The sequence below is a fragment of the Lissotriton vulgaris genome, chromosome 7 (assembly GCF_964263255.1).
Source record: "Lissotriton vulgaris chromosome 7, aLisVul1.2, whole genome shotgun sequence".
NCBI lineage: Eukaryota > Metazoa > Chordata > Amphibia > Caudata > Salamandridae > Lissotriton > Lissotriton vulgaris.
This window is the reverse complement of record NC_141695.1, coordinates 1,653,549,174-1,653,568,639: the sequence shown is the minus strand read 5'-3', so window position 1 is coordinate 1,653,568,639 and position 19,466 is coordinate 1,653,549,174. Positions and strand designations below refer to the sequence as shown.

The following is a 19,466-nucleotide window of genomic DNA, read 5'->3' as shown; positions in this document are numbered from 1 at the left end:
CTGTAATTTGGCTGTGGTTCCGGCGTAGAGGGTGTTTCCGTAGTCCAGTCGGCTTGTGACGAGTGCTTGGGTGACCGACTTTCTTGTTTCGGTGGGGATCCAGAGGAAGATCTTTCTGAGCATACGTAGGATGTTAAAGCATGATGATGAGACGGTGTTGACTTGTCTGGTCATCGAGAGGGAGGAGTCTAGAATGAATCCCAGGTTGCGGGCATGGTCCGTTGGTTTGGGTGCGCTGCCCAGGGCCGGTGGCCACCATGAGTCGTCCCATGCGGAGGGGGATGATCCTAGGATGAGGACTTCCGTCTTGTCAGAATTCAGTTTTAAGCGGCTGTTCTTCATCCACTCGGCTACGTCTTTCATCCCTTCGTGTAGGTTAGTTTTGGCGGTGTTTGGGTCTTTGGTGAGGGAGAGGATCAGCTGTGTGTCGTTGGCGTAGGAGATGATGTTGAGGTTGTGCTGGCGTGCGATGGAAGCGAGGGGGCTCATGTAGATGTTGAAAAGGGTGGGGCTGAGTGAAGATCCTTGAGGTACCCCGCAGATGACTTTGGTGGCCTCTGACCTGAAAGGGAGGAGGCGGACTCTCTGAGTTCTTCTGGCGAGGAACGAGATGATCCAGTCCAGTGCTTTTCCTTGTATCCCGACGTTTCTGAGGCGTTGTACAAAGGTTCTATGACAGACCGTGTCAAACGCTGCGGAGAGGTCCAGGAGGATGAGGGCAGCTGTTTCTCCGTTGTCGAGTAGTGTTCGGATGTCGTCTGTGGCTGCGATGAGGGCGGTCTCGTGCTGTGTTTGGCTCGGAATCTGAACTGTGAGGGGTCGAGGGAGTCGTTGGACTCGAGGAAGGCGGCAAGCTGACTGTTGACGCCTTCTCTATGACTTTGGCAGGGAAAGGGAGGAGCGAGATGGGGCGGTAGTTCTTAAGTTCAGTGGGGTCTGCTCTGGGTTTCTTCAGTAGGGCACAGAGTTCGGCATGTTTCCAGCTTTCCGGGAAGGTAGCGGTGTTGAGGGAGCAGTTGATGATATCCCGGAGATGAGGTGCGATGATGGAGTTGGCCTTGTTGAAGATGTGGTGGGGGCATGGGTCGGTAGGTGATCCGGAGTGAATGGAGTTCATAAAGTGGATTGTGTCTTCGGTGCTGATTGGGTCCCAGGCGCCGAGGGTGGTGGTGGGGGGCTTCAGTTCGGTGATGGTAAGGGCGGTGGACTGGTCGCCGAAGCTGTTGTGTATGTCAGCGATGTTGCTGTGGAAGAATGAGGCTAGTGAGTTGCAGAGGTCTTGAGAGGGAGTGATGTCATTGGAGCCGGCGCTGGAATTGGTCAGTTCTTTGACGATGCTAAAGAGTTCCTTGCTGTTGTGGGCGTTGTTTTCGAGTCGCTCCTTGAATGCTGATTTCTTGGTGGATCGGATCAGCTGGTGGTGTTTGCGGGTGGCGTCCTTGAGGGCGGTCATGTTGTCTGTGGTTGGGTTTTTTCGCCAGGTTTTCTCAAGGGTGCGGCAGTTCTTTTTGGAGTTCTTGAGGTCGTCATTGAACCAGGAGGCTTTTTTGCTTCCTGGTTTGTTGTGATGGTTTTTCAAGGGTGCTAATTCGTCGGCGCAGTGGGTGATCCATTGTGCGAGATTGATGGCTGCTTGGTTTGGGTCCGATGGTTTGGCGGGATGGTTATTGTTTAGCGATGTGGTGAGCTGGTCGGTGGAAATTTTGTTCCAGTTTCTGCGGAGGACTTGTTGTGGGTGGTGGTGGGTCGTGGTCTTTCTGAAGTTGAAGTGGACGCAGCTGTGGTCCGTCCAGTGGAGTCCTGTGGCGTGAGAGAAGGAGATGTGCTTGCTGGAGGAGAAGATTGGGTCGAGCGTGTGTCCGGCGTGGTGGGTGGGGGTGTTTACCAGTTGTTTAAGTCCAAGATTGGCGAGGTTGTCCAGCAGGGTGGTGGTGTTGCTGTCGTTGTTCTTTTCCAGGTGGAAAGTGAGGTCCCCTAGGAGAATGTAGTCCTCGGAGGGGAGGGCGTGTGGGCTGATAAAGTCAGCAACAGGAAACAGGAACTATAATTAATACATCCTGAAGGCCGCATAGCTTATAACCAGTCTGTATCAATGGTACCCTCTTGGCTCAAAGACATATAAACAGAAACCTGAAAAGGAGTTGTCATTTTAAAGTCTCCCACCTCCTGGAGCTTGTTGACTCCTTTCAGAGACTTCAGCAGGAACCTTTAAGATCAGTTTTAGAGCTCAGTTCCCCACTCCAGAGGGTGCGAGTAGCAGGATATGATGGGGGAATAACCTAGAACTGGTAAAGATAAAACTCTGAGGGTATCTGTTGATCCTGGTGGTAGGAGGTGTTACAATCATAGGATATTTGACTGGGTTGGAAGCCAGTGGTGATGAATGACCTTGTTCAGTGCAGTAAGGATCAGTGGATCTTGCTTATGGCTCTGTCAGGCTCACACAGGGTAGACACCACAGGAAGACACCCTTCTCCAGGTGTGTAGCTAACAGTGATGCAGCTGGTGCAGTGGCACCGGGGCACCGAGGAGTGAGGGGTGTCTTTATGCCCTACACCAGCTGCAGCTTTTTTTTAAAGTTGGCATGTACTTTTATGTGCAAGTGTCTAATGGTGGCCTGGCTCTGTTCACTTTTGGGAAGGGGAGTCATTGAAAGAAAAGCAGCAAAGATATGCACCCGACAGACAGCGGAGTGGCGCGCGGAGGTAAAGAGGCTCTGTTCCAGATTCACTAACACTTTGCATCAGGCTTGCAATACTCTTGTAATGCAAACACTGCACTAAGGGGGTCATTACGATGACGGCGAGACCGCCACCGACAGGCTGTCGGTGGCGGTCTCACCGCCATCAGAAGGCCATTTCCTGCTCGCCACATTACGATGGCTGGCAGTTCTGAGGCGGTCGGAAATTCCAACCGCCACTCATCCGATGGGCTCCTTGAGCCCGCCGGTGCGTCAGAGGGCCTCCCAATCCTTGCATTGGTGGCAGTGCCTACCAGCCGCCACCATAAGGATTAGGATGTCCCTCCCCACCAGCATTTCCACAGCGGTTCACCCGCCATGAAAAGGCTGGCGGAATGGATTTGGGGGGCCTGTAGCGGGCCCCCCTCCCCCCTGGCACATTTCTTTGTGTGTTGGGGGCTCCTATGCTGCTCCCCTACATATCCCTGAACCAAGTGACTGGCACTGCATGGTGCCTGTCACGTAGTACTGGGATATGTAAAACATCCCTGTTTTACATTGCTGCTGGTCTTGCAGCCAGCAGCAGCCCCCGCAATGTAAAAGGTGGCCTATGCGACCACCACCGTGGTCTTCAACTTCAAAGAGGCCACTACATTTAGAAAAGATTGGACATGGTTATAGGATGGATGAAAACTGTGACGGTCTTACAGAGAGCATAGAACACACCAATCAGGCCTTCTGCCAGTTTAGGCAAGAGAGATCATGTGACGGAAGCCAAGAAAGTCCTTCAGCGGCTCTCAGTCAAAGATCACCTCCGGTATAAGGGCCAGAAGTTAAAAATTACTGGAAGCTATAATACTGTTTCAGACGTACAAAGATACTGATTGCAAAAAGTCGTCATAATTTACTTCCCAATTTTATTTTTTCCAGAATCAAATTTGCTAACCTACCTATATGCTAATATTTCTGTTAGCGGAATACCAAATTTATGTGGATCACAGATTGATCTGCCTAATCAATATTCATTAGGCAGAGCGCAAATTTCCACTCCCTCCAATTGGCTATCTTCACAGAGATCATTTGCCTCCAAGGGCCTGCTGGCCACCGACCCGTGAAAGTATTGCAAAAAAACTTGTGGGGGTATTTTTAAGCAGCCTGGGTTCTTAATTAAAATGGGATTGCTTAAAAAAAGTTTTTTAGAGTTTGAAAAAACTTCCATGAAACAGGCGGGGGTCCTGTGGACCACTGTGCACTTTCTTCGAAGTAGTCATTATGATTCTTGAAGGGGAAGTGTTTGAAGGGGGACTCCTTCCTCTTTGTAAATTAGTTACTACCCTATCTTGGGAGTCAATACCTGGTCAATGGTTTGCTACTGGAATTTGGTTTGAAACGTGTTGGTGCATATAGTATAAATGCACACTTTGTAAGGAACACCCAAAGCATGCCCCTTCTAAATTGGTAGTCGGTACTCATTTCTTAACCCACTTTAGTGGTTGGTAAAACTTTATTGACTTGTAAGATGTGTTGAGGACGTTAATAAAACGTTTGACTAATTGCAAACCCTCTGATTTAGAGAATCTGAGAGTTTGGGAACGGAGAGTTTGTGACGATAAAAAGCTTTCTGCATCTGTCCTATTATTAGGTTTTCAAATAACAAGTGCACTCACAATATGTTGCTGCAATATCTGGCTAAAGGAGTGTCCCATTACCATCAATCTGCAGGAATTTTACAAAGCTAAATTTAAAATGTTGTTTGTATTCCAAAAGTTAAGTTAAAATTCAATTGAGGAAGAGCTTTTTCTGTGCAGAACAAGTTTCTGGAATTCCCTCCCACAACATTCATGGAATTCGCCAATTGTTTTTGTTTTTAGAAAGGGATTACAGAGGTTCATCTACTAACTAACATGTCAAGACCAGCGCCAGAAGAAAACCTCTGAGGAGTGAGCGCAGAACATAAATTATGAATAAATCAATGTAGCTTTGAGAATCATTAGCACAGAGAGGCTGTATAACAGTAGTTTGTGGGCGCTGGCAGCCTTCAGACAAGCCTAGAATGCACAATTGGATTTGTGCCTGGTAAGCTCACATTTCTCACAGGGCAAAAAAAAATCAGTGTGGTGAAAAAAATGGTGTTCTTTTAATGGAAGTACTCACACTCTTAAATGAGAAGAATGTTGATTTTAATTAGGAAAACTGGCTGTTCGTGTGGGGTTTTGGCTAGATGGGGCGCGAAGGCCTGAAAGCAGGTAAATCCGTTTGGGAGTCCGATATCAACATTTTGTCAGTTTATAATTAAATAGGTTGGACAAGGAAGCAAAGTTGGGTTCCTGTAATATTTGAAACTGATTAAGCATGAACCCATGTGTAGTGGCAGCAAGGGGGAGGGGAGAAAGAGGGGGTCTGAGAGAAGGAGAGTTTAAGAGAGGAGGAATAAAGGCAACGAACTAAGTGTTTATCATATCCCAGGTGACCGCGCAATCAAAGTGCACACCTGTGATCCAACAAACGATGCCTGTTTTATCATGCCTAAAGGCTGGTGTTTGAAGGGAGAATGTATTTCGATGCGTAGGTGTATCCCATCCAATTTGGTCTTAATATTAAATCTCCATTCTTCAGCAATGTCTGTGGCATCAATGGACAGGGGCTATTTGGTCTTAATTCAGACCATGGTATATATGTAAATGTAAATGTGTAGGCATTTATATAGCGCACTGCTACCCGTAGGCGTCCTGGCGCTTCGACCGCTGCGAAACCCTTCCTGGCTTCCCTGAGAGATGGTCCCTTAATGGGTATCTCCAGGGTGAGACCAGGCATCCCCGGCGGTCTGGGGGGCCGTTAGTGAAGATGAGGCAAGCTAATGCCCAGAGTTGCCGAGTGTGATCGCTGATCAGAGTGGGCACCGAGGCGAGTGGATTATCGAGTCCGCTGACCCTGGTCCAGAAACCTGCCGCGCCGGGAATCGAACCCTGGTCCCGGGCCGTCCTCTGCTCTCGGGTCTGCCGCCTCTAACCAGTGAGCCACACTACTTCAGGGCAGTGAAGTGCTTGAGTTGAAGCTTAAACGACTTTTTATGCTAGGGGGCTTGAGAGGACTGAACAGTGAAGGCCCCTGATTGAGGAGCAGGGCCACTGGGCTAGATGAGTAGAGGGACATGGACAAAAGGAAGAGAGCAAAGACAGGTAAGGAGACAAACTAGGGGTCCATCATCAGGGGTGCAACTATCGGGGCCGGACTGGCCATACCGGGCATTTCCTCAGGAGGCTGGAAGGGTGGGGCGAGTTTTGCAGCTATGGGAGCCAGTTTTGCAGCAGTGCTGCAATATCGGCCCCCGGAAACAAAAGCAGCAATCAAGCATTTCTAGCTCCCAGGACCAAGCAGTAGTTCGCCAGGGGCTGGTCTGAGAAAATTGCAATGGCCACTATGGGTTCCCTGTCCGGCTCTGGCAGCTATCAATATTACAGCAGGTGAAGTAGGACTGGATGGTTCTCTTTGGTAAAAGGGACCACTACCCAACTTATTGCTATCCTTTAAAACCGTTCAAGCAGCAAGGGGTCCTCTGTGCCTGCTTGCAAGAGACCTCTAGGCACTCTTGCTGTTCTGTTGATTATACAGCTCACAGTTTGGCATCCCTGTGAGTGCCTGTTTATGCAGTATTAAGGCCCTGAAAGGGACAAAAGACCACCAGCTTTGCATCTGCTTTTCCAAACGGGGAACATTTTTAAAAGCAGCCCGTAGCCATAAAAGGGACACGTGCTGCTTAGTAAAACAATATATTTCCCATTTGGCAAGACATTGAGGGGAGCAGGCAGTGGTCCTTTGCACCACGACTTTCCACTCTCAAGGCTGCCCGACGGTGGGTGATTTGACTAAAGGAGATACGGGGACATCTTCGCCTTTAAAAATCAAATACACCCCCTTTGAGGGTGCGTATTTGATCAAAACATTGACAGAGTGCAGCGCGACGCCTGTTTAATGCCACCTCAATTGCGATTCGTAATGGGTCTCGAACCCCCTTTTACGAGTCAGAAAGACATTTCTGGCACGTAAAGGCGTTTCGTACGTGACAAAATATCCCTTTGCGATCTCAGAGTTTTATATTTCTGGAGTTAGCTGGCTTTGAGATAGCCAAGGATCTTAGCAGAGAGGTCAGTAACGTTAGGTCACGTTGAGAAATGTTACGTTACGTTGAGTACATCACCCTAAGCCTAAGGTTACGTCACAACACCGCGCGCGAGGCGATGTGGAGAAGGCGGCTGATCTTCAAATACTTTTATCCCCGTGCTTTGGCAGTTGTTTTATGTAAAAAAAAAAAGACGGACTTTGTTTACTGACACGCTGAGTAAACTCCAGGCTTGGACAAGGTCTGCCTTGACTTTTTAGTGCCAGGCATCTTTTTTTATTGACCTGAATATTTTGAAAGTATAATTGTTGAGAATAAAAGAATTACCGGTTTAGTTCATAGCATTATCTTGTCAACCTTCTTTCTGCTTTTATCTGCAGATGGCTGTTATGTAGTGAGTGGGTTTTACTAGGAAACATTTGGCTGGCTGCAGAAGACAGCCAGTGCCGTAAAAATGGTATGTGCTAAGGGCAAAATAAGTGGAAAGTTTTTTTTCCCAGCAAAGTAAAATTGGAACTGCCAGCATATGATTTAAAAAAGAATTATTTCTGGAAAAAAGCATCTGTACTATGAAATCCAAACAAACATATATTCCTGGGCCAAAGAAATCTCGCAGCTGCGAAGAGGAAGTATGTAGAGTTGGCAGAATCAAGCCAGGCTTGATGTTGGTGGTTTGATATTTCTTTAACATGTATTTATTTCTCACTTGAGTTTGTAGTTTCATTATTCTGGAGCCTCTACGCGTATGACCGGGAGCTTGTCTACCCCAAGGTCCTGGATACAATAATTCCTCAGTGGCTGAATCATTCCATGGTAAGTGTGGTGTGGTGGAACCCACCTTGGCTTTTGTGGTGTTTCGCGTTTGGTGCACTTCCTGTGATTTACTTCCTCCTTCAGCTTGTGTCTTTTTGATCTCTGGCGGCTTTATGTTTCAACCTGTGATGCAGTAATCCCTATGTTAGCCAAGCGACGGTTGTGGCTCAAAGCGTTAGAGCACCATGTTGATCCGTAGCGCCTTAGCGTTGTAGTTGTTCATCCACCGCAGGAAGGGACTTCACTTGTTGAGATGCCAAGTCCATGTGCTCTGCCTAACTTTATACTTTTAAGATTCTGAGAGCACTGCGCAGTGCGATGCGGCTTCTTTCAACACAATTCCCACCTTCAGGATTGCATCTCCATTCCTTACAGTCCCACTGACCAGGCAGATTTGGCAGCCTTGAGCCTCGATTACTGGTTGAGAGCTGCAAAGCAGAGGCCACTGTAGGAGTAACCTGGCCCATGTGCTCATTTCTAATATTGGGAGAGTGTGATGCAATTGCGCTCGCTATCGATAAATATGGAGAGGGGGATTGCAAATCTGTGACCTTCGAATTAGGAATGCACCCCATTTTCCAGCTTGCTCCCAGAACAGAAACTAAGATATATGAGAACTCTACAGGGTCCGCATTCTTCATTCAGCTGTCGCCCCATATTACACCTGAGGACATTTTCACCCTACAAAAAGCCCTTTCCTCAGTCTACCTCTCTCATTCATAATGCCTGCTCAGTGGCCTCTCCTCTGTAGTATTTACCATCCCTCCCTCAAGTATGTGATAGTCTTTCCTGGACAAATGCATGCCTGAGAGGAATAGACTCAAACATACCGTAGATACTAATTGCCACACTAGACCTAAATGACACCCCACAGACCACGAGATCTCAACTGTCGTGGCATTCCCCCGCCTGAAATGACAAACAATACCCTACCTCAGCACCTATTTGCGGTCCAGCAGAATGAAGGATCTCCTTTCCGATTGGGACATTCACTCCCTCCTCCTCTCAAATAATTAGGCTTCACTGTTTTCAGTTTATGTTTTTGGCAAATTATGCTGGGTATTTTTCAGTGTTTTCAATACCTTTAAAAAACGGTGGTTAAACATTTTCGCACCATTAAATAAAACGGGAACCATGTTTTTCCAGTGTTTATGGAATAGTGCATGTGTACAGACAGTGTGCATACAAGGTTTATGAGGTCCAAATAACTTTTTACAAATCAAACTTATTGCAGTACATCATACAATACTTCGTTAGTGAGTCTTTTGTCATATGAGCTTGCTCTTTCCTTCCCATGTAAATGTTTATCTGTGAAAAGGCCCTCTCAACATTGGCACTTGAGACGGGCAACGTTAAAACAGCCAGTACACAATTTGCTAATTCTGGCCACTGACATAGCTTTCCATGCCAATAATGGTGCACCTGAAGATTGCGATTCTCTGGTAAAGGTTCTGCAACATATGCTTTCAACTGGGTATATATGCCCTCAGTTCTTGAAGCGTTAAAAAATGAAGCAGTACTTTTAAAAGTCCTGCGAAATTTCCCCTTTACGGAAGGGATCTAGAACTTGTGCAGAGTACCTCAGTGAGGCTTCACTGACTTCAAATGTAATGGTTGGTGAAGGGACGTTTCTATGCATCCTTGCAAGCCATTTCTCATTTACAGTAAAATAAAATTTCCTGAATCGCTTCTCAACATTTCTTTGCGTACCAAGTGGCAAGCATTCTAACATGTAACATTTTGCAGTACTGAAGTGACTAAAAGTGTTGCACAGTCTACGTATAATGAGATGCTTCACATCTACACCAATTACGCTGAACACTTGGTAGGCAAGGTTGTTTTCAAACTCTAGTTTTTTATTATGTCCACTACAGCAGTCACGTTTTCCTGTAAAAATCTAAGAATGCAGTAGGAATTACTTTTTTTTCACATCACTATCAATATGCAACCAAAGAACCTCACATTTCTTGCCTTTGGCATCATCACTAAGCAAAAATTCAGTAAACGGTCGCCACATGGATAATATAGCATTCAGGGCTTCTGGCACTGAAAACCACCGGCTAATTGACATAGTTGGGATGATTTTCTTTGATGCCACACAGAGCACAAAATGAGAAATATTTGCATTTTAGTTCCCACACATAATGAAACAGTGCACCAGAAAGAACTGCAAAGTCAATAGTATTGTTCATTACCTCTGAGGATTATAAAGATGCTTTCAGCATACCATCTAAATAGTTGCAAGGTTCTCTTACAGAGAAGCAATTCAGCTCAGGTATCGATTTTGACAGGTCATCACACAACCTTTTCATATACGTAGCTGGATTACTGCAAATACAAACAATATCACTCCAATCTTTGAACTTGGTAAGATGTTTTTGTGGCAGCATTCCAAGTGACACTGCATTCCATATTTTCCAAACATCTGGTGTAATGTTTTCGTCACCATCCCAGATGCTTGGTGACCGCACTCTTTTCAACTATATCTGTAACTACACTTTGCATTAAATGTTTAAAGCCTTGGGTGTTTGGCAATTCACCTACTATCAATACTGCCTCGCTAGAAAAGGGGGCCGATGTATCAAAGGGTTTCAACCATTGAATGTGGGTAAATGTGATGGTACATACTGGGAAAGATTCTTATGAAATCAGCCATTTTACCTAACAGTGAAATAATCAAATGTAGCCAAAATATCAATTATAGTTTTGATATTTCCTGATTCTCTACATTTTATAAAATAATTAAATAATAACTAAAACATGCTTCTAAACCGTGCATCTTTAGATCAAATACCACAAAACTGAAAAAAAGCCAAAGGAAGAAGAAACAATATTTTAGTGACATCTCCAAACAACAAAACTCAAGCAGAATAATGTTAGCACAGTCTTTCTTACTGCTACCTTGTTTAACAGTTACATTGCATTGTACCCTTAAGGAAGAAATAAAAATGACTTTCACTCACCTTTTCCTTTATTTGCATGGCATTTAGTTTGTGGTTGTGAAGGTGTTTTTTTAGTGTTTATATGTTAACACTGGTTAGGGATATTTTTCCTTTCGGTGGAGTTTTATCAGTTATTATAGATTTAAACATAAAACAGCCATTACAGAATAATGGGGTAACACAATAATCATCACCAGACGTGGGTGCAATGCAGGAATGAAAACATTGGTCCGTGACTGCTTAAAGGAGAATTGAATTACAATCTATCTAGTGTGTGTTGCTATCACAGTCAACACTAGTAATTAATACCATGTAGAAAGACAACTACGTTCCAAAGTAGCAAGATAAGCAGTTTTTAGACCATACAGTAAATGTAAAACAAGGAATAGCGCCAAAAGTAATTCAATTATGGTATATTTATTTCATATACTTGAAATAAATCATAATTTATGCATTTGAAGAAATACAAGGTGGCATGAAGGGGAAATGAGGGAAGAGTATGCTTGTGAGGGATAGGGATAGGTAGAAGTCACTGGTTAAAAATTACACACTATTTCAATAATTACAAAAAAAACTCGACGGAAAGACCAGTATAGAGAAACCTGTCCTTGCGAAAATACTTCTATCATATTATACAGTTTTTAATGCATCAATGCAACTTCAGAAGATGGGGGAGAAATGCAGTACAGGGCTCGTGTGGGTGGAGAGCGTCATCGTTTTGACTCACCTGGTGCATAGAGGGTGACTTAAACCTTTGCTGCGAGTCTTCTTCAGGACAAAATGGGGCACCCTAATCCTGGTCCCACGCGCGGCATCACAGGTATGTCAAGGAAGAACGATGAATCCAAACCAGATCGGTAATATCCCCTGGTTAAAGGTGAATTCCACTTAAGCGGACCAGTCTTATGAAGTCCTGAACGGTAATATAGACCGTAATACTGAGCATCCATAGTTATGCAGTATCCAAATAAATTGGGAGAATATCTTAACTGAAGAAAAAGGGGCGTTGTGCGCCTCGGAATGATCGTCCTGCCGAATTCAACTCGCCTTGCGATGATCGTCCTGCCGAGTTCAACTTTGCAGGACGATCATCGCGAGGTGCGCGACGCCCGTTTTTTTCAATTAAGATATTCTCCCGATTTATTCGGATACTGCATAACCATGGATGCTCAGTATTACAGTCTATATTACCATTGAGGACTTCATAAGACTGGTCCGCTTAAGTGGAATTCACCTTTAACCGACGGACATAGAGGACATCATCATCACACACGAGCTAGACATACTAATCCTGACTGAAACATGGCTATATGAGGCCTTCTCACCTACCCATGACCTTCTAGTGCCACCTAATAACTACATATTAGATTAGATAGACAAAGCAGACATGGCGAAGGTATTGCCTACATACAGAAAATATTGCAGTGAATCAGTCAAATAAAATGGACCTACCCTCATGCGAATACCTATATATTTGCCATTTGGAGCAACAACAGTCCATTGTGCAAACTGCACACAATCTATCACCCACCTGGTGACAGCATCACATTTATGGAACAAATGATGATAACCATCTCAAATAACGAAGGGCAACACAGCACCCTCATCTTCTTCGGAGATTTCAACCTCCACTGGAATGATCCTAATGACCAACCAGTCATCAGCTTGAGAACCTTCCTAACTGACCTCAACCTGACTCTATTCTGTGACAGTCCTTCCCATAACTTGGGTGCGACCCTGGACGTTATCATTGCCAAGAGTAACACTATCCAACTGGAATCTATCATCCCTTGTGACTGGAAAGATCATCACCACATCACCTCCCTCATTCAATGAACCAGGGAAGACAAGAAAGGGTCAACCGAAGAACCCCAAACAATGGAAAAGGAACACACAGAGTATTAACTGGAGCAATCTAACATCCCTCAGCAAAAACATCCTGACACCTCTCTAGGATATGGCAGATGTCTATGACCTCACAAGCTATTTCAACAACTGCATGTTGATTATTTTAGATTCAATAGCACCTCTGAAGCTAAAAATAATGTCTGCCAAAGATTCCAAACCTTGGTTTTGGCAGCCTTAATATAGAAAGATATAAGCTTGCACTACCAGAACGAGCATGGAGATATTCACCATTCCTCGAAAACCTCAAAATCCTGAGATCACAGAGTAGCTCGTACCACAAATGAATTAGAAGCTTAAAAGCAAACTTCTTTAGAAGCTAATCAAACAAAGCTAGAAAGCGTCCAAAAACAGTTTGAACTGGTCAAACTACAATCCAATGAGCAACCCAACACTTCCCCTACAAGTTCTGAAACACAGCAAAATTGTGAGGATTTTACCACCATCTTTATGGAAAAGACAAGAATGATTGAAAATCACCTCATTGTAGCAATGCAACACTCCTAATTGCTGAGACTTCAGGTATCCCAGCACACGCCCTTAAAACATTGCTATGTGGAGCATGTTCAAAACATTTGATGAAAGCTCCATCCTCAAAACCCTCTCAACACTAAAACCCTCAAACCAATTTAGTGACCTTCTACCAACAACCATCTTTAGTGAGATCAAAATGTCCTTACTCCCTCTTGGGACTAAAATTGTCAATGCTTCATTACTTCAAGGATCGAGCCCTGACTGTCTTAAATCTGGGCAGGTTACCCCCATTAAAAAAGGGAAAACAAAGAAAATGGCTGATCACTCAGACCTAAACAGCTTCCACCCAATCGCTACTATTTCGAAACTAGCAAAACTCCTTTAGAAATATGTACTTGTTCAACTGTGTGACCACTTTTAGCCAATTCAGTCTCTTAGATCATTTCCAATCCGGTTTCCGCCATGGCCACAGCACTAAATAGGGGCTCACACACATAGTTGATGATTCACTAAAAATGTGGGATCAGAATGAATCCGCCTTCTTATCCTCCCTGACCACTCGTCAGCATTTGATACTGTCATGATAGCCTCCTTGACCTGCTTAACATCCACTATCAAACTTACTCAGATGACACCCAACGGCGCACTTAGAAATCTCTTCCTGTGAAGAGCCAAGGGATGACGGGTACCAAAGCAGTACCTCACTAACTTTCTAGGTGTATCTGCCAGTTGATGGCAATTCAGGTATGTTTGGCAAATATAAGATGAGAGCCCTCTCCACCCCCAGGCAGCAGCCACTGGGATCCTGTCCCAGAAATGACTTCGCTGGAGAGATGTATTTATTTATTGAATTTATAGAGCACTTGGCTGCCCAAGGGCTTCCCAGTGCTAAAAGAATTCTGACAGTGACGCGCTGAGCCAACGCCTAATTATTGTGGGAAATTGCAGGATATTAGATTTTTTCTGAAAGCTAATTCATTTGGGGCAGCTCGAATGTCCAGTGGGAGAGCATTCCACAGCCTAGGTATCAGTTGAGCAAAAGATCTGCCTCCCCATCTGGCTCTTTTAACTCTGGTAGTTTTAAGGAGCTATTGGTGGGCGGATCTGAGATGCCTGGAAGGGATGTACCTGGATATCCGGTTCCTCAGTTTTTCGTGCCCAGAGTTGTTATTAGCTTTCGAAGCTAAGCAAATAGTTTTAAACTTTACTCTAGCCTCAATAGGTAGCCAGTGGAGCTGTTTAAGTGCTTCCCTAACAGAGATGCGGTTGGAGATCTTTAACAAAAGTCTAGCAGGCACATTCTGTACCACTTGCAACCTCCTAGTGAGATTTTGCCTTCTTCCTTAGATGCAAGCACTTTATACCATCCTCCTTCGCCTCAAACCTCAACCTGCCTTGATAAGATAAGAGGGTATACTGCATGACATGGGAATGCTCTGCTAAGCTGCCATCTGCCACCTGCCAAATTGTCACCCTGCGTGTGATGCCAGCAGCGACTCCGGAAAGTGATGCTTAGCTTCTGAGGGGCCTTCACCGTACACTACTGGAGAAGGAATGCTCCTTCACACTGCTGAACTAATTCTGTGCCTAGTAACTACTAATTATATGTTTCACGAAAATCAGAAAGCATTGTGTTTTAAAAAAACATCTGGATTACCTCTATATGGGCGTCTGCTGAAGACTCTGAACTGAGAATGCCCATGCCCTCATCTGTAACTTAATCACCAGTGCCCACCATAGCCACCTGACTGCCCATCACTCTTCTTGCACTCTGCTACCTTTGACATATTGTTCATGACACACTCTTTCCAACTATAGGCACTCTCCTGACCTTCCTACAGCCTCTCCAAATGATCACACTGTGAGGTATGTAGCGTGTGTTCTGCTAATCGGCATGCTGCAAGGATCTGTCCTCCGCTTCCTCTTCGCCTTACTCAAAATCATGTCTTTTTCAGACATCATGTCTTCCTTGGCTTTCCCCTTGTATCTCCTTGCCAACAGCACCCAAATCTTATTCTGTAACCTTTACCTTACAGTCTTGTACCATACGTGTATGTTTAAATCGCTTCCTGCTAATGTATACTGGTTGAAAGTATGTGTCTCCTAAATTATTAAATCATGTCTCAACCCCAATTGACTCCATTCTCTAACATGCTTTTGCATACTCATACGCGCTCTCCTTCAGCCAATCTCCACTTGTGATGTTTCCTGTCTGCTCAACATCCAACAAAATCTTCTCCAGGTTGTGTAATTTCTTATTCATGCCCTTTGTTTATGCATTTGGTAAGTAAAATCACATTGAGCGGTGGCCTCTGTATTTCTTTTACAGACTATTATAGCTGGCTAGACATAGAAAATATAATTGAATTCCAGAATTGTTACCAGAAGATTCCCTTTAGAGAAATGTTACTGGAAAAGGACTCTCCCTTAACCTGGAATCTCATAACGGAGAATACAGTTCCATTAAATGACACTCAAGAACTTTGGTCTTGCTTCTAGTACACACTTCAATCATGAAACAGAAAAGATCTTTCTGATAGAGACTTGTAGTGCAGATTCCAAACCTTTTGAATGTTCTCCAGGCTTTAGACTGGATCTGGAAACTCTTCAAAAGTACATCTGCATGCCAGCAGGTGGCGCTGACACAATTCTAGAAATAATGTGCGGATCCTATATAGGTGTCACTCAGGCGCACTTACATCAGTTCCTTTCTTTCCGTGCCACCAGATGTTGATCCAGAGTTCACTCTTGCGCCTCTGAGACACCTGACATTTTACAAAAATGTCTTCAGTGTGAAAGAGATGTGACCCCTTAAAACAAGAGGCTTTGAGGCCTGAAGGGGCTCTTGTAAAAAAATGTCTGTGACACATCGCATTCGGTCTGCCTGTGGTGTCTGGAGTCGAATCATGACTGCAAAGCATACAGTGACTGAGCGTCAATGAACCTGACGGCAATCCAGGAACGCAGGGCAAAACTTTACTTCGCCAAGCATGAGAAGAATCCTTACTGATAACGATCTAAGTTCCAGCCCAAGGTTCGGTCCCTTCCTCACTGCAGGAGTCGCAAAAGCTGCTACCAAGGCCTGTCCTCATTGTGATCCAAATCATCCAGTAGTAACAAAAAGAAGCACAAGAAATCAAAGCGGGACTGTGCCCATCTCGCCGTTTGAATTTGCCTGAGTTGGTGTGCCGGAATGACTATCTATCTTGCTCCCAGAGTCGCCCGACTTCAGAGTTGATTGCGCAATTGGTTTGGGCACAACCAGAGTTTCCGGGGCCATCCGCCACTCCACAACAGATGGAAGAGTTAAATGCAGCCGTGTTCCAACTCTTTGGATCCCTGCTAACTCCCTTTGGTGAGCCTTGGGGAACAAAGGAGTAGAGAGGGCGTCCATGTGGCAGAGTTGCCTTCATGCCAGTTAGACCCTCTGAGCACATCACAACACTTCCAGCTCTGGTCGCAGACCCTGCCTCTGGTGCCTTGATATGTGGCGGCCCCTGGGACTTCGACAATAATATCAAATTTATTGACGCCGGATAAGGAGTCACCCAAAGTACTGTTGGACTCAGAGTCTGCGCTGGTCCGGCCTCGACTGAAGCTGTGCGCTCCATCCACTTAATCTGCCACCTCCACAAGGGAGACCGCACACTACGGACTCACTTTTCAGCATGACTCGGACAAGGATTATGACACGGGCTGAGATTGGTCAGCACCTGTCTCATAGACATCAATTGATATGATGACTTGCAAGAGGCTAGTGCTCTCAATACTTCCCCTGAAATTAGCGTTTTCTCACCGCCCAGACCAGCCACAGTGATTTCTGCTACCTATGACATAATGCATATGACGGCCAAATTCCTTGAGCTCCAGCTCCCCACCTTGGTGATCAAGCCCAACATGTTGAGAGAAGTTCTCCAGACAGGGCAGACCTCTTCAGAGTCCGTTTTACAATTTAATGAGGCGCTAAAAGATACCGATAGGGAGTGTATACGTGTGGAAACATTTGGGAAGCTATTTTTTTCTTCCACCAGTCTGGCTCTCCGATCAGTAAATGGCAGTTGATTTCTGGGATGCTATTCCCACACCGTTTGGGACATGATAGCTCAAATCTCCCTGGTGTCCCTGAAGGTCTCCGACCTGCCCTTCCGCAGGCTATCCAGGATGGTTGTGTTGCTGCCAAGTTCATATTTGTTGTGACTTGGACATCAGCAAGTCCACTGGGTTCGCCAGTGGCACCAGTTTTACTATTCACTGCCATGTGTGCTGCGATCAATCTGGTTCTCCGTTGATGTCCAGCCCTATCTTATGGGCATGCCTTTCGACGGCACTCCTTTGTGTGGCGCACAAGTTTGATTATGCTTTAGAATTAATTAAGAAGAGCAGGGCTACTGCATGCTCTCTCAACTTATCTACCCAGCTTCATCAATCGCACCAATGTTACTGCTACCTCTGCAGCTTTGGTACAGCTACACAACTTTGGAGGTCAGGGGTGCCAGACTTTGATGACTGGAGGTTGAAAGCGTGCTCGCCATAGGCATTCGTCAACCACCTCTGGACTAAGGAAAATCTCCTGTCTCATTTGGGGTTCACTATCCGTGTGCTTCTCAGGAACTCGGATCCTCAGGAACATTACCTCCCAGAAGCCACAGAGTCTCTGAGTGACTAGACTGCAGTAAGGGATTTAGAAAGAGTACTGTAGGGAAAGAGTCCTGTAAGGAAAGAAACAACACAAAACTAGACAATCTATGATTTAATCTATTCACACACTTTTGTGCAGAGCTTGATTATACCCAGGAGTTTTTCAACAGGATTCGGGTAATTGTTAAAAGCAATTCAACTTATTGCAACACACCACTTCTGTTACAAAAAAATAAAACTCAGAGATAGTCTATGAGCCACCACCAAAAGTAAGAGGATTCTTTTGCAGGATTAACAATTTGCAGCATACTGAGTTATACTTGACTCGAGAAAACTTCCCACATCGACTCCTTTGTTCATGTAAACAATCCCCTTTTTTTGGGCCAAGTTGATCACTCTCAGAGTGATTTCACCAATTGTCTTTATTTTTTATAACAAATGTCCATGCATTTGGCCCACAATCTTATTAGGCACAATACAACTAGTAGTCTTTTGAAATTAACCTCCAGTCTTTATGCGGCACTCAAGCGTCCAAATATCATCAAATGTAACCCAACAAACAAGCACCTTCAACCCATGAGTTGGGAGCATCACCGGACTCCTGTCCCATTAAGCGGGGGAGATCAGGAAGATCGCTGCTCCTTCTCGCCGCCTTTTCATGAAGGCTTACCGTAAACCAGCAGGCTCTCAACTCTGCGTCAATAACAGGCACAGAAGAGCAAAGTAGTCTTCTTTATATAGGAAGCATAATCCAAGATGGATGCTGAGTCCTTGTTCTTGGAAGATGTTCTGGAATGGTGGCCATCTTGAAACAATATGTTTTTGAGGATGACCAACGGGCAGCCATCTCAATCTAGTCTTGCTCCAAAGTTATCTGCTGTGCAGGGTACTTCTGTCCATGCTTGTGTGCAGCAGAAACCGAATTTGAGCCGTCATCAGAAGTTTAGCAATACCACAACCTCGGACCTCTCTGCTGATGCCTCTTGCCACATGGTTGATGCTATCTGCCCCAGAGGGGCCATGAACAGGAGACCATGGAGCTTGTTCTTCAAGGGTAGCACAGGTATGAGCAGTCAGATGGGCTTGGAACACAGCAGAGTAGGAGTGTGCCAAAGTCACCTGACTCCTCCTAGACACTTCCAGTTTTGTTCCTTTCCCCTGGGAAGGAGAGCGCAGAACATTCAGGCTCTGATCCTGAACTTTCAGCTTCTGTCCTGGATTTCAGTGGTGTTGACTCTGAGGCTGCTGGGATTGATGGCCTCCTGCATCCTGCTAGTCAAACATGCCAGGTGGAAAATGTGGGCTGTGTAGACTCAGTAGTCCCAACATCAAGTGGGCCTCTCTGACCACATCCAGATCTTGGAGGAGACTGCAAAATACCTGCATTGGTGGTTACTGGACCATGATTGGTTCAGCGGCAGATCTCTCTCCCTACCTCAACCAGAGTGGACAGTGGTGACTGATGTGTCATTTCTGGGTTGCGGTGGCTACCAGGGAGAGGTGTAGCTCAGAGGCCTCAGGCCGAATCCCAGGTCCATATTAACATTCTGGAGCTAAGGACCATACTCTTGACCTTGAAATCTTTCCTTCCATCCATCAAAGGGGAGTCTGGTACAGGTGCACATGGACAACACCACTGCCATGTGGTACTCCAACAAACAGGGTGGGGTCAAGGACCCTGTGTGAGGAGGCCTTGCGCCTGTAGAAGAGGCTGGACCACCACAGAATGTTCCTGGTGGTGAACCACCTGGCAGAATTGTTGAATGCTAGGGCCAATGAGCTCAGCCATTGGCTCTTAGCAGATCTTGAGTGGCAGTTACATCCGATGTGTTGCAAGGTCTCTTCCGCAAATGAGGAGAACTGTGGCTCAATCTGTTCCCCAACGCTGAGATTG

General features: G+C 45.4%; 1 protein-coding gene across 1 annotated transcript in view; it reads left to right on the top strand.

Annotated features, from left to right (window-relative positions):
* Positions 1-19,466, top strand: part of LOC147706218 (androgen-induced gene 1 protein-like) — a 186,514-nt gene that overhangs the window by 69,242 nt on the left and 97,806 nt on the right. The window contains exon 3 of the mRNA XM_086932645.1: positions 7,512-7,613. Within this exon, the coding sequence (XP_086788771.1) occupies positions 7,512-7,613 (102 nt within the window). The remainder of the gene's footprint in view (positions 1-7,511; positions 7,614-19,466) is intronic.